At 43.1% G+C, this 13,454-nt stretch overlaps 1 protein-coding gene across 1 annotated transcript in view; it reads left to right on the top strand.

The window, feature by feature from the left end:
* PLD5 (phospholipase D family member 5) overlaps window positions 1-13,454 on the top strand; it is a 265,792-nt gene that overhangs the window by 238,399 nt on the left and 13,939 nt on the right. Inside the window, exons 6-7 of the mRNA XM_036277523.1 lie at window positions 6,387-6,584; window positions 11,723-11,859. Coding sequence (XP_036133416.1) covers window positions 6,387-6,584; window positions 11,723-11,859 — 335 coding nt within the window. The remainder of the gene's footprint in view (window positions 1-6,386; window positions 6,585-11,722; window positions 11,860-13,454) is intronic.

The following is a 13,454-nucleotide window of genomic DNA, read 5'->3' as shown; positions in this document are numbered from 1 at the left end:
CACTTCGATGTTTCTCTCTCTCTCTCTCTCTCTCTCTCTCTCTCTCCCTCTCTCCCTCTCTCTCCCTCTCTCTCCCTCTCTCTCCCTCTCTCCCTTCCTCCTGCTCTATCTGAAGATAAAGGCAAAAAACATATATAGATGTGTGTGTGTGTGCATGTGTGTGTGTGTGTGTAGTATATCCTCAAGTGAGGATTAAAAAAAAATCTGGCTGAATGTTTCCCTTATGAAAGGCAGGGTGGGAATTTGCTTGATGTGCTCATACCTGATTCAATCAACGGGAATGATCATAGCAGAGTGGGGTTGAAGTCATTAGATGTGGGAAGCCAATAAATAACACCCCCGCCTTAGCCCTCCTGAACTCTAAGCCATTAAAAACAAACAAACAAACAACCTTGAAGGAATCAGATGGTGAGTAGACTGTCAGCTTTGTCACTGATATAGCCAGAATGGAAAATGCAGTCTAGCTACGTGGTCAAAATTGGGTCTCCTACTACCTTCCCCAGGACTGAACTTGCCCACGGTGGGCACACTGTAGGACCCCTCCGAGCGTGCACCGTGGAAGGCAGGGCAACGCGTCCGGACCGTGCACGCAGCCTGGTCCCGGCGGATGAGAATGGAGCTGAATGTGCCTGCCGCCTAGTGAGAGCGTGGCCACTGGACGGCGGCGGCGCGACGCGTTACTCTCGTGTTGGTGGCGATGCTGGTGTCGACAAACCTGCCACGCTGCCACGCATATAAAAGTATAGCGCAGCCCTGGCCGGTTTGGCTCAGCGGTTAGAGCGTCGGCCTGCGGTCCAGAGAAATCCGGGTTCGGTTCCCGCTAAGGGCACGTACCTCGGTTGCAGTTTGTCCTTGGCCCTGGTTGGTCGTGCGGGTGGCAGCCACTCGATGTGTCCCTTTCACATCAATGTTTCTCTCCCTTTCTTCCTCTTTCTCCCTCCCACTCTATCTGAACAACAACAACAAAAAAGTGTAGCGCATACAATTATGCACAGTACATAATACCTGATAACGACGATAAATGACTCTGTTACTGGTTTATGTATTTACTAGATGCTACTTTTTATCATTGTTGTAGGGTGTGCTCTTTCTAATTATAAAAAGGTTTGCTCTGAAGCAGCAGCCTCGTGCATCTTGTTTACCATGTCCCTCGATGGCATCATTTTCTCTTGTGCCTGATTTAGTCTCATGTTCTCCTGGACAGTAATATGCTGTGCAGGCTGGAGCCCGGGAGCAGTGGGCTGTCCCTTCCAGCCTCAGGGCTGCATCGTCTAAGCTACGCACTCTATGATGTTCGCTGAACAACAAAATCGCTTCCGGGGGCATTTCTTAGAATATATTCCCATCTTTAAGTGGCACATGAAGGAAGAAAAAACAACACCCCTCATTTATTCTACAAATGAACCCCCTGTGTGGGCTCATTTTATCAGTAAGGCATAGTTTTATTGGGCAAAGGAGACCAGGACCCGAAATCAAGGACATTATTCTGTGATCTTGCAAGCCACATTCCCTGTGGGGTTCTCAGTTGCCTTAATTTGGAAATGAAGTTGAGCTAACTGTTGTCCAAGGTTCCTTTACGTTCTCCTCACTCTTCAATTAGTCCTGTTCCTTCTGCCAAGCATTATTATTCCCACTTGGTAACAAAGAAACTAAGACATCAAGAAGTTAAGTGGTGTAGACCAACTACTGTGGGAGGGAAGGGGCCAGAGTGGACATGCCTGAGCTGCAGGCAGCCTCGGAGCTAAGATTCAATTCTTTATTTCTATTCCCAGTAACAAAAATTTCACCTTGAGGGCAGAAGCAAAATCAAGTTAGAGCTCCTAGTAATTACATTTCCTGCAGTAACTCAGAATATAAATCAGCAACTAACGGGATGCATGTTAGGTGCTCACAGTTGCAGGCTCTTTTGTCTCTGCCAAGAAAATTAAAGAAACGCTTGTTCACATTTTTATAAAATCATGAAAATAACAAACCAGACATTTGTAAATGATCAACTGAGCTGTGACGAGGCTAATTGGTAGTAATCGTTTAGAATTACTGCGAAGAACAGTGCTCATACCTCTCCTCCCATTGTGCTCTGAAACCAGGACTACTCATAGAAACAGAAACACCAGGGCGGCAGAAAGGACACACACACACCAGGACTTGGCCCTCACCCACACGGCGCCATGGTCTTAGAACCTTGTAAATAGTTCTTCCTGAGAATGAAATGTCACACTGCTCTGTGTCATAATCCCAGCTCCCCTTGCTCTGCAGCTGTGCATTTGGGCAAGTCCCTTGGTCTCTTTGCACTCAGTTTCCTTCCCTGTGGAATGGGTTGAGGTGGGGTTTAAATGAGTGCAGACTTGTAAAGCATTTAGAACAGTACGTGGTACACAGTAAGTGCTGTGATGAATCAGTACCACCACTGTGGTTATTTGTCCCCAGGCAGCAGAATGATAGCATCTCCTGGATTGTGTCAAACCCAAACATTCCACAAGGTCTCCCTTGACACCCAGTGCAAGGGACAGAATGGAACCATTGATGTAACTTGAGTTTTAAATAAAGTCATTACCCTTAGAACAGCTTCTTGCCAGGGTACTCCAGGTGTTTGAGGTCCTAAGCCTCTCTTAGCTCCATGGGTTGATCACTAACACTATACCCATTTTGTCAAAAAGACAATCAGTCTTTTCCTAAGAATAATTCTCTTCCAAAGAATCATTGGCTGATAAATCTTCAGCTTTTTCAAGATTATTTTATTCAAACAGTTGGACCATTCAGTCAACTGTCAACTGTGTGATTGAACTGAAAAGTTAGGGCAGCCAGTCGGGACACTCAGTGGGCATGTTGCTGGCGTGTGGCTAAGCTGTGCCGAGTAGCTCACCAGCAGGCAGAGGGCTGATCCCAGGGACGTGAGGTTTGTCTTACTGGTAAGGCAACTTTAAGAGTGGCTTAGCTAGCCCGGCCAGTGTGGCTCAGTGGTTGAGCGTCCACCCATGCACCAAGAGGTTGCCAGTTGGATTCCCAGTCAGGGCACATGCCCAGGTTGTGGACCTGATCCTCAGTGGGGGACTTGCAGGAAGTGGCCAATCGATGTTGTCTCTCATTGATGAATCAATGTTGTCTCTCATTGATGTTTCTATCTGTCTCTCCCTCTCCCTTCCTCACTCTCTAAAATCAATAAAGAAAAAAAGATATATAGATATATATGTATAGATATATATAGATATATAAAGAGTGACTTGGCTAATCTATCAGTCAATCAATAGATTTAGCTTTTTGTTCCTTTGAAAATCTAGACATGGAAGAGCTTCAGAATCCCAAATCTGTTCTTTTTCCCACTACCAGCATTTTAAGATTTGTTCACACACCTTGTCCTGATTGTGTGTGTGTGTGTGTGCTGGCTGAAAAATCTGCAAAACAACAAAAGCCAGTTTCTTTTTCTCCATCTTCAGTCAACATCAGCCCGAAACAAATATAAATAATTAGAAATGGGCCTGAGACATTCCCAGGTTGAAAGAAAGATACTCATAGGCAGTATACTTCTCTTTACATCTCCAGAGGGACAAGCATGGCTGCTTCCATCACCTTGGATCTGACAGCTGCAATGTAGCCCGAGCAGAATGACGTTCCAACTGCAGACAGCGGCTCCCAGAAAGCAGCTTACGCAGCAGAGCAGCAGGGAGGTGGAGCCTTTGTGTAGAACAGTCATTAGCAATAGTGGCAGCACAAACCACGACCACTTGCATCTTGGTGACGATAAGTGGTGCACGAGGAGGGTCCTGGGCATGATCGGTGCTGGGATGTTCATAAATACGTTTCAGATGAAATCTGATTGAACCTCAAGAGACAAGCATCACTTGTAATCACGGTACCATTAAATTTGTATTTTATGCTTCCATTTTTTTCTATTTGCTCTTAAGGAATTGGTTCACCAGATTTCCAGATTAAAAGGTGTAATGATAGATATTCCAAAAGAGAGTACACAACAGGGACCAGAAGACAGAGCAACACTGGCTGTCTCGGGAGCATTACTGGGCCATGGGTTGATCCAGGTGCTAACGGGCGAAGCCACGTCCCAAAGCGCAGCCCTTCTTTATGCCTTTGCACAGGCCATTATTGCCTTTACTAGTTCCGTCCCCCTTAACGCCTCCTGCTTTGCTGCCTGGGACCTTCCTGTCCCAACTGAAATATTGAATACCTACCCAGTACTGCCCCCTGCAATGTGACTTAGGATAGAGCAATAACATACTGAGTGTTGATCACTGTTCTCTGCTGCACTGGCTTATTGTCCTCACAGTACTACCATGTAGGTGTTGGGGCAACAGACTGATGTAGATATAGATGTGGACCTGGATGTGGATGGGGACCTGGAGGTGGATGTGGATGTAGATGTGGACCTGGACATAGATGTGGACCGAGACCTGGATGTGGATGTGGACCTGGACATAGATGTGGACCAAGACCTGGATGTGGATGTGGATGTGGACCAAGACTGGAATGTGGACCTGGACGTGGATGTGGACCTGGACGTGGATGCGGACCTGGACGTGGATGTGGATCTGGACGTAGATGTGGACTTGATGTGGATGTGCATGTAGATGTAAAACTGAACATGCATCTGCATACAGATGTGGATATAGGTGTAGCTATAGGTATGATTAGGTCATGCTTGTAATTGGCCTGGCACGTGAACGTTGGCACTGCTGTGAAAAGTTAATAATGTCCTGTGTAGGACAGAACAGTCGGAATGTTTCCACATGTCAGTCTTTTACATTCTTCTAACTTTTAAACAGATGAATTTGATATTTGGTAAAAATGAATTTTTCATTGAGAACAGACATTTTACTATTTTCATTCATAAAGCAGTACTAACAATGACCTATGACCCTTGGTTCCCAAAGATGGCATATACTTGCTATTTTAAACATCAAAATTTTTAAAATTATTTGAAGCGATAAATTCCTGGGAATCCCAAAGGCCAGATGCCTTTTTCTTGTTAATGTTGTTGATTCTCACCCAAGGATATTTTTTCCATTAATTTTTAGGGAGAGTGAAGAGGGAAGGAAGGAAGGAAGGAAGGAAGGGAGGGAGGGAGGGAGGAAGGAAGGAAGGAAGGAAGGAAGGAAGGAAGGAAGGAAGGAAGGAAGGAAGGAAGGAAGGAAGGCATGAGGGAGGGAGAATAAGAAAGAGAAAGAGAAAGAGAAAGAGAAACATTGACGTGAGAAAGACACTTCAATTGATTGCCTCCCGCATGCACCCTGACCAGGGCCGGAGATTGAACCTGCAACCCAGGTATGAGCCCTTGACTGGGAATCAAACCTGCGACCCTTCTATGCATGTGCCGATGCTCTAACCACTGAGCATATTGGCCAGGGCAGAAATCATTTGTAATTTTTACAAAATAATACTGGACTCAAATGAAGTCAGTGCTGCTGTGACCTTGATGCATTTGATCAAAGTCAGAAACCTGCATTCAGATTCTTAATCTACTGCTGCCTGGATCTCTGGTGTGAGCTTTAACGGATTTCCCTCATTTGTGCATCACGGGAGGTGGACAAAATAGCCTCTCTGGTCTCTTCATTGCAAGATTATATAGGTGTATGACTCTTCTGGCTTGTGCAGTGTTAATAAGAATAATAATTGCTCATGTGTTCTAAGTGTTTATTACGTGATAGGCATTCTTCTAAGCCATACCATTAATATTCATTAACCATTTTAAGCATCATAGCAACTATCTGGAATAGATACTGTTTATCTCCATTTCGTGGAAGAAAGTAAAGCCCAGAAACTAAGTATCTTGTCCAAAGTCACACAGCTAGAATGTTGTGGAGCTGGGACTCAATTCTAAGCAGTCTGACTCCAGAATCCATGATCTAAACCATTCTTTTATGCCGCAATTAAAAGTCAACCTTTATGCAGTTTGTCCCCAGCCCTGGTTGGTCGTGCGGGTGGCAGCCACTCGATGTGTCCCTTTCACATCGATGTTTCCCTCTCTCTTCCTCTCTCTCCCTCCTCTATCTGTACAAAAAATGGAAAAATGTCCTCGGATGAGGATTAAAAAAAAAAAAAAATCAACCTTTATACTGTTGCATGATGTAAGGGTTCGTACCAAAAATCAGTGTTAAGGAAGCAACTCTGAAGAGCCGATGTGAAAAGTGTAGGTGAAGGTGGGAAAATTCCCTCTAAAAGCCCAAATGCAAAAGGAAACCAAAAGTTCTCCTTATATTTTAAGCATTTGTATGATGCATCATTTCCATACATCGCGTTGGGACTATAGCTACATACTTCTGTGTCAAAGTGCAAGAAAAAAAATCTCACTACCACTTCGTCCTTGTGCATATTTTCTCTCTGAAACTGACGCCACGCGACGCACATGGCCTGACGCTTCCGCTTTAATTTCACAGATGAAAGAGCTCGGTGTCATCTTCTACAACTGCAGCTGCCTGGTCCTGGATTTGCAGAGGATATTGGCTCTATACAGCTCGTTGAAATTCAAGAGCAGAGTGCCTCAGACCTGGTCCAAGAGGCTCTACGGAGTCTACGACAACGAAAAGAAATTGCAACTTCAGCTGAACGAAACCAAGTCCCAAGCGTTTGTGTCGGTGAGTGGTTGACTGCCTCCTCCTCCTCCTCCGCTCCCCTCCACGGGCCCTATATTAAGTTGGGGTGCTGATGTGTGAGCTTACGTTGGGAAAAAAATGAAATGTGACAGATCAGTTCTGTTCCATTCCCTAAAGAGTTCGAATCTGCCCACTGTATGCTGTCATATGCTGCCCCTGATGATGACATGACACATGTTAATAATCACTCCGAAAACTAGGTACGTTGTGTCATCTGAATTGACCCTCACAGTCGTCCCCTAAGGTAGACCTGGGATTGTGGCTGTGCTGCAAATGAGGGTATTGAAGCTACTCTGCTGTCCATGAAGAGCCCAGGGGAGCCACCAGCACCCAGGTCTTGTCCTCCAGATCCCGTCTTGGCTGCCCTGTGTCAGTGATGTTCGGACTTGTTTTTGGCAATAGAACCCTTTGGTGAAACAGATCGGAGGGAACCCCAGCATGTACAGACAAAAGCAAAGCCGTCGTACTTGATTGAGGCTAGAGGGGAGGACGTCCTGCATAGCTCTCAGACCTCTCACTTCATTGAAACCCACCACCCCGCCCACCTTCACCCACCTCCCCACTCTCCCCCGACCCCTCTCCGCCCACCGCCCACACACCGCAGCTGTCTCCGCGGTGTTACTGGCAATGGGCAATGTAGATCTGGACCGACAGCCCTGTCGTCAGACTTTAAAGTACTTAAGAACCAGCAGAGGGGGCCTGTTTAAGATACAGATTTACAGTCTCCCCACCCTCACTGGACCTCGGGGGGACCTCAGGATTTTGATTTGCATCAAGTTTCTGAATAGATCTGATGCTTAGAAAAGCTTCTCTAGCTGGTTTGGCTCAGTGGTTAGAGCGTTGGCCTGCAGTCTGGAGAGACCCGGGTTCGGTTCCCACTAAGGGCACGTACCTCGGTTGCAGTTTGTCCCCGGCCCTGGTTGGGTCGTGTGGGTGGCAGCCACTCGATGTGTCCCTTTCACATCGATGTCTCTCTCTTTCTCTCTCTCTCTCTCTCTCTCTCTCTCTCTCTCTCTCTCTCTCTCTTCCTCTCTCTCCTTCCCACTCTATCTGAACAAAATATCGAAAAATGTCCTCGGGTGAGGATAAAAAAAAAAAAAAAAAAAGCTTCTCTAAACACACTCCCAATGTACCACAGCTATTTCTCCACTGACTGCTATCAATACTTTTGTGCTAACAACTTTATGTCACTGAAGAGCATTCACTGAAGAGTGAACTGTAGCCCTTTTGCCTATTAAAGTGAAAGCACGCTTTTCTGACATCTCTAGGTGTCCCCATCATGGTGTGCATGAAATGTCCTGGCTGACGCTCTCAGGAGCATCAGTCATGCCGAAAAGAGAGGGAGATGTCAGGTTCTTACCGGGCCGTGCTGCAAAATCATCATCCTTTCTAACCGCGAATTTGAAATCATTGATCAGAGCTAGGACAATGACTGTGACCCTCATGAGCAGGCTAACAGGTATGCAGTGATCAGCCCCAGGTTTCATGTGCCACTCGAAGATGCAGAAAAATGGCAGAGGCCCCTGCTCCTGTCCCATCAGTACTGCCCGTCTCAGTGGGCATCATGAACCACGAAGAAGCCAGATGAAAACACACAGGAGGGAAAGTCCTGGGCTTTTTCTAGAGGTGTAATACCTACAGCCAAATAAAATGCCTCAATGCAAAAAACAATAAAATAAAATAAAATAAAAGCACAGTCTGAAAATTTAAAAATGTAGCAATAGAAAGAAAAGAGGAAATTGGAGTTGTCTTAAAGAACAAATTCACAATAATGTGAATAGCAGGATAAAAACTATAAAAGGTTTACCCTGGCCGGTTTGGCTCAGCGGTTGGAGCGTCGGCCTGCGGTCCCGAGAGACCCTGGTTCGGTTCCCACTAAGGGCAAGTACCTCGGTTGCAGTTTGTCCCCGGCCCTGGTTGGTCGTGCGGGTGGCAGTCACTTGATGTGTCCCTTCACATCAATGTTTCTCTCTCTCTCTCTTCCTCTCTCTCCCTCCCGCTCTATCTGAACAAAAATGGGAAAATGTCCTCGGGTGAGGATAAAAAAAAAACAAATCTATAAAAGGTTTAAAAACCTTTTTGGGAGTGTGTGTGGAGGTCAAGAATGCAGGAGTGAGTAGGTTATTGTACAGCACATTTTACTAAGAAAATTACTTCATATGTTCAGTTTCATTTTCTCTCAAGACAACCCTATAAAACAAGAAGTCCCCATATGCTTGTCAACTTGTAGATGAGCCATAATAGGAAATTTGCCAAGGAACCCTTACTCCACATGGCAACGGGGTGACAGGACACCCCAGGGGACACTCACTCAACCTAGCCCAGTGGAACAGACAAGAAGCAACAAGAAATAACAAATTATGGGCCAATTTCAGATAGTTGCTGGATTTCGAATCTATGGTTTGAATCTTAGAGATAAGCAAATGTGGTTATTGTGGAAATTTAAATTGTGACCCTTTCCCAGCAGGTGTGGCTCAGTGGATGGAGCATGGTCCCATGGACTGAGAGGTCCCTGTTTGATTCCCGGTCAGGGCACATGCCCAGGTTGTGGGCTCGATCCCCAGTAGGGGGCGTGCAGGAGGCAGCCGATTGATGTTTCTCTCTCCCATTGATGTTTCTATCTCTCCCTCCCTTTCTCTCTAAAAAATCAATAAAAATATATTTTAAATTGTGATCTTTAAAAAAGGGAGGGGGTTCTCCTCTCTTGGTCCCAAATTTAACACCTACCACAGAGAAAGAGCTCAGGCCTTTAACAAAATCCACCCAGGGCAAATTTACAAACTGCTTTTTATTAAATAGTTCACCACAAAATATGTTGGGTTGTGAAACGTTCCTTTAGGGATAGTCTTTTAAACTACGAAATGCCTTTACTTTATCTTTTTATTTGTTTCATTATTGTAACTTATTTTCTATTTCCTATTACTATCAAACCTGCCTTTAAATTTCGATTAAACAGATATTAATTGGATATCATTTCTTCAGATATATAAAATCTTACAGGTGTAAAATAAAGTGAAAAACCTCCACTGTTGGAATTCATATCATTTCCCCAAAGCTCCTTGATCTCACCTCTATTATAGTGTCTCTCATATTTTTATAACCACTTCTTTATTGATTGTCATTGTTTTATAAGGTTCTCAAGGTCATGTACTGTGCCCCCTTTATTATTAGTGTTCCTGGTACCTCACTCTGGGCTCCCTAAAAGCTACAGTAAATGTTGGATCAATTTCATTAGTGGTAATATCAATCAAAAGTTCCAGCATGCATACAGTTTTCTGAGTAATACATGCCAAACAAATGCCAAGATAGATTTACTTAGATTCGAAATATTTGTTGTAAGATATCTTAAAATGGTATATGTTTGTAAGCTGACAGTCCCAACTAAGTTAGCGCACAAAAAATATCTTTGAAGACCTTCTGAATTACCATTTCCAAAATTAGATTTTAAATGATTAAAACCTTAGCATGGTTAAATATACATTTCAATATATGGTACAAATATGGATTTTTTTTTTCCATGGAACACTAAGAGGTCAGATTTAACCATGAGATCTCCAGTAGTTTAGAGCCAGATAATCCCAATTCTCTTACATTTCTCATTGAAATGAGAAGATGGAAGCCATACTTGGCCGTTTTTGTCCTAACTTATAGATTTCTTTGCGATTATAAATTTGCTTTTCAAGATAAAGAGTAAGTAGTTAGTTCAAGGTCTGTTGTTATCGATCTGGGTGCCACACAGATTTCATTTCTTGTTGTTTATTGTTTGGGTCATTCACCCATCAGTTGTGTGTACTGAGATATATTTATTGAGTGAGGGCAGGCATTAAATAGAACTTGGTGTGCTGTGAAAAATACATATTATATTCCTCTTTAGAACCTCTACTATATGTTGCTAATTGCATTTTTGAAAATGTTGTTGGGAGATAACTTACATGCCATGAAATTCATCCTTTGAAAGTATATAATTAGTGGGTTCTAGTATAGACACGGAGTTATGCAATCATATCCACCCTCAAATCTTAGAATATTTTCATCTACACGGAGAAAAACACCACACGCATCAGCAATCACTCTCCATTTTCTCTGTTCCTCAGCCCCTGTCACCTACTAATCTACTTTCTGTCTCTAAGGAATCCTTCCCAGTGGAAAACAACGAGAAAACCAAAGTACACCTTTCCTTTTCTATAGCCATTAGGGTCTGAACACACCATACCCTTATTTTATTTTATTTTATTTTATTTTATTTTATTTTATTTTATTTTATTTTATTTTATTTTCATTAATCCTCACCCAAGGATATGTTTTCATTGATTTTAGAGAGAGAGGAAGGGAGAGATAGAAACATCTATTGGTTGGCCCCAACTTGGGATCGAACCCACAACCTAGGTTTGTTCCCTGACCGGGAATTGAACCCAAACCTTTTGGTGTGTGGTCGATGCTCCAACCAACTGAGCCACCTGACCATACATACAAAACACCTACATCATTTTAAAGATGGAAACCACTTTGAACAAGAGGAGAAAAAGACCTCAATTATAACTTGCCTCTTTTTCATTTTGCTTAAGTCTTTCAGAATATCTATCTTCCCTGTCTCTCCTGATGAATGTGGGCATCTTAATAACTCTCTGTGTTTCCTCTAGAATTATTGATGACCCTTTGTCAACAATCAATACTCCTCTGACTTGATGAAAGATTGGGGGGGGACAAGCTTTTCAGATCGTCTTGAACATTTTTATAGCCACATCGCCTTTCAGATTAAATGACTACTAGGGTACATCACTTGCTGTGTGTACATAGGGTCATCTGGCAGTGCCTGGGGACAGAACAGCTGTGTGCGACAGGGATGTACGCCAGGGTCACATAAGTCTAGAGCTGGAGCATTCCTCCAAAAATCAGAGGTATGTGCGTGGAAAGCAAGAATTTCCTCCTAAAACAGACTTAAAGGACAGACTTGAGACCGATCCCACCACACTTGGATGTCCACATGCCTCAACTTCGATAGGATTGAAAATGCATTTGTCTTATCTCATAAAGAACTGGAAAGTAGGTTTTCAAAAAAAGAGAAACTCCCAGATGACAGAAGTTAATACTCTGAAATTTGGGGGTTTGTGTCTTCACAGAATTCTCCCAAACTCTTTTGCCCTAAAAACAGAAGCTTTGACATAGATGCTATCTACAGCGTGATAGATGATGCCAAGAAGTACGTCTACATCGCGGTCATGGACTACCTGCCCATCTCCAGCACCAGCACCAAAAGGTCAGTGACGGGACCAGGCACGACACTGGGGACCCCTGGAGAAAACAGCCTGGACACTGAGATGCTCTCGGGTCATGTTTAGTCACACATCATTCAAATCAGCTGGGTGTGCCTTTGCAGTTTTCCCATGATGCATCCTTCCCACAGTCCTTTTTAAGGACTCAGGGTCTCACTCTACAGAAGTATCTCAGTAGTTCACATTTAGAGGCATAAAAACAACTTATGAATGAAGATTGGGTTGTTTTCAACTTGAAAATTATTTGAAAAATAAAATCAATGAAAAATCAAATAGCCCAGCCTGTGTGGCTCAATTATTGAGCATTGACCCATGCACCAAGAGGTCGCCGGTTCAATTCCCAGTCAGGGCACATGCCCAGGTTGTGGGCCCGATCCCCAGTGGGGGGCATGCAGGAGGCGGCCAGTCGATGTTCTCTCTCATCCATGTTTCTCTTTCTTTCCCTCTCCCTTCCTCTCTCTAAAAATCAATACAAATAAAATAAAATAAAAATTATTTGAAAAAAAATTTTTGAAAATTATTAGCTGAGATGTATCCGAAGGACATACTGCAACTGGGTAGGCCTGGCAAGATTTTCCTTAAAGGGTGCGTCACTCTGTTGTATTCACGTTAGTCTTCATCAAATGCTACATTTTCTTAACAGCTCAATTTAAAGGAGAAGGAAACTTAAAATGTGTATGTTTTCAGTCAATCTGCCTCTCTGGATGAGGAAGAGGCATCTTAAAAAATGGAGAGCTTTGTCGGTACGTCCTCATTGTTTGAGTGTGGGAAGACTGGGGATAAATCCAGGGGCATCCACGCCTCTTTTGTGTCCTTGTTGGGAATGCAGAGATTCATGTGCTTGTACATGTTTTGAGGAATACATTTAATCCAGGAAATGTGTTCAAAGTGCACATTTCTGGGAGTACAACTTGAGATCATTTTTAATTTGGAAAATTACAATTTCAAAACAACCTTTTACTGAAGTTAAATGATTAAGTGTGCCCTATATCGCTTGAATAGTTTTCATGTTACCAACGTCAGGTGTGCATAATGTGCAACTTCTTTATGCAAATGACTGGGGGACTGCAAAAGGAATATTTCACCAGAAAGGAATTACTCCTAATGACAGTTGAAAAGCATTTTAAGATGCACATTAGTAGGACACTTACTTTAAAAATATTGGATAGCTTTTGATGGATTCATAGATTTTTTTCCACATCTTTTCTATTTCTCTTTTTTATGTTTCTCCCATTCATAGTTTATTTGGTTTTAGATTAAGTTTTAGACTTCAGCTTCACTTTGGGAAGATTCTGAAACATAACAGATAGGTTTTGCCTGCTTTTATTATTATTCAGAAGAATATTGTCAAGGTTGTGTTAGGATTGGATGGTGATTTCTCATGATTAACAAAACCTTCATTCCATAAATTTCCACAAACAAAATTAAGATCCTTCATGGCAAATGGGGGAAGGATTAGTATGGTGATTATAAAATATAAAAGTTAGAGAAAACTAGAAGAATATTAAAGAACTGGAAACTCACCTGAAATTTTGCATTGTTGTTATTAATCTACCATTTCAGTTATTATTCAAAGAGC

Source organism: Molossus molossus, unplaced genomic scaffold (assembly GCF_014108415.1).
Source record: "Molossus molossus isolate mMolMol1 unplaced genomic scaffold, mMolMol1.p scaffold_m16_p_23, whole genome shotgun sequence".
In the NCBI taxonomy this organism is placed as follows: domain Eukaryota; kingdom Metazoa; phylum Chordata; class Mammalia; order Chiroptera; family Molossidae; genus Molossus; species Molossus molossus.
The sequence above is the reverse complement of the archived record's forward strand: the minus strand, read 5'-3'. Positions and strand labels throughout refer to the sequence as shown.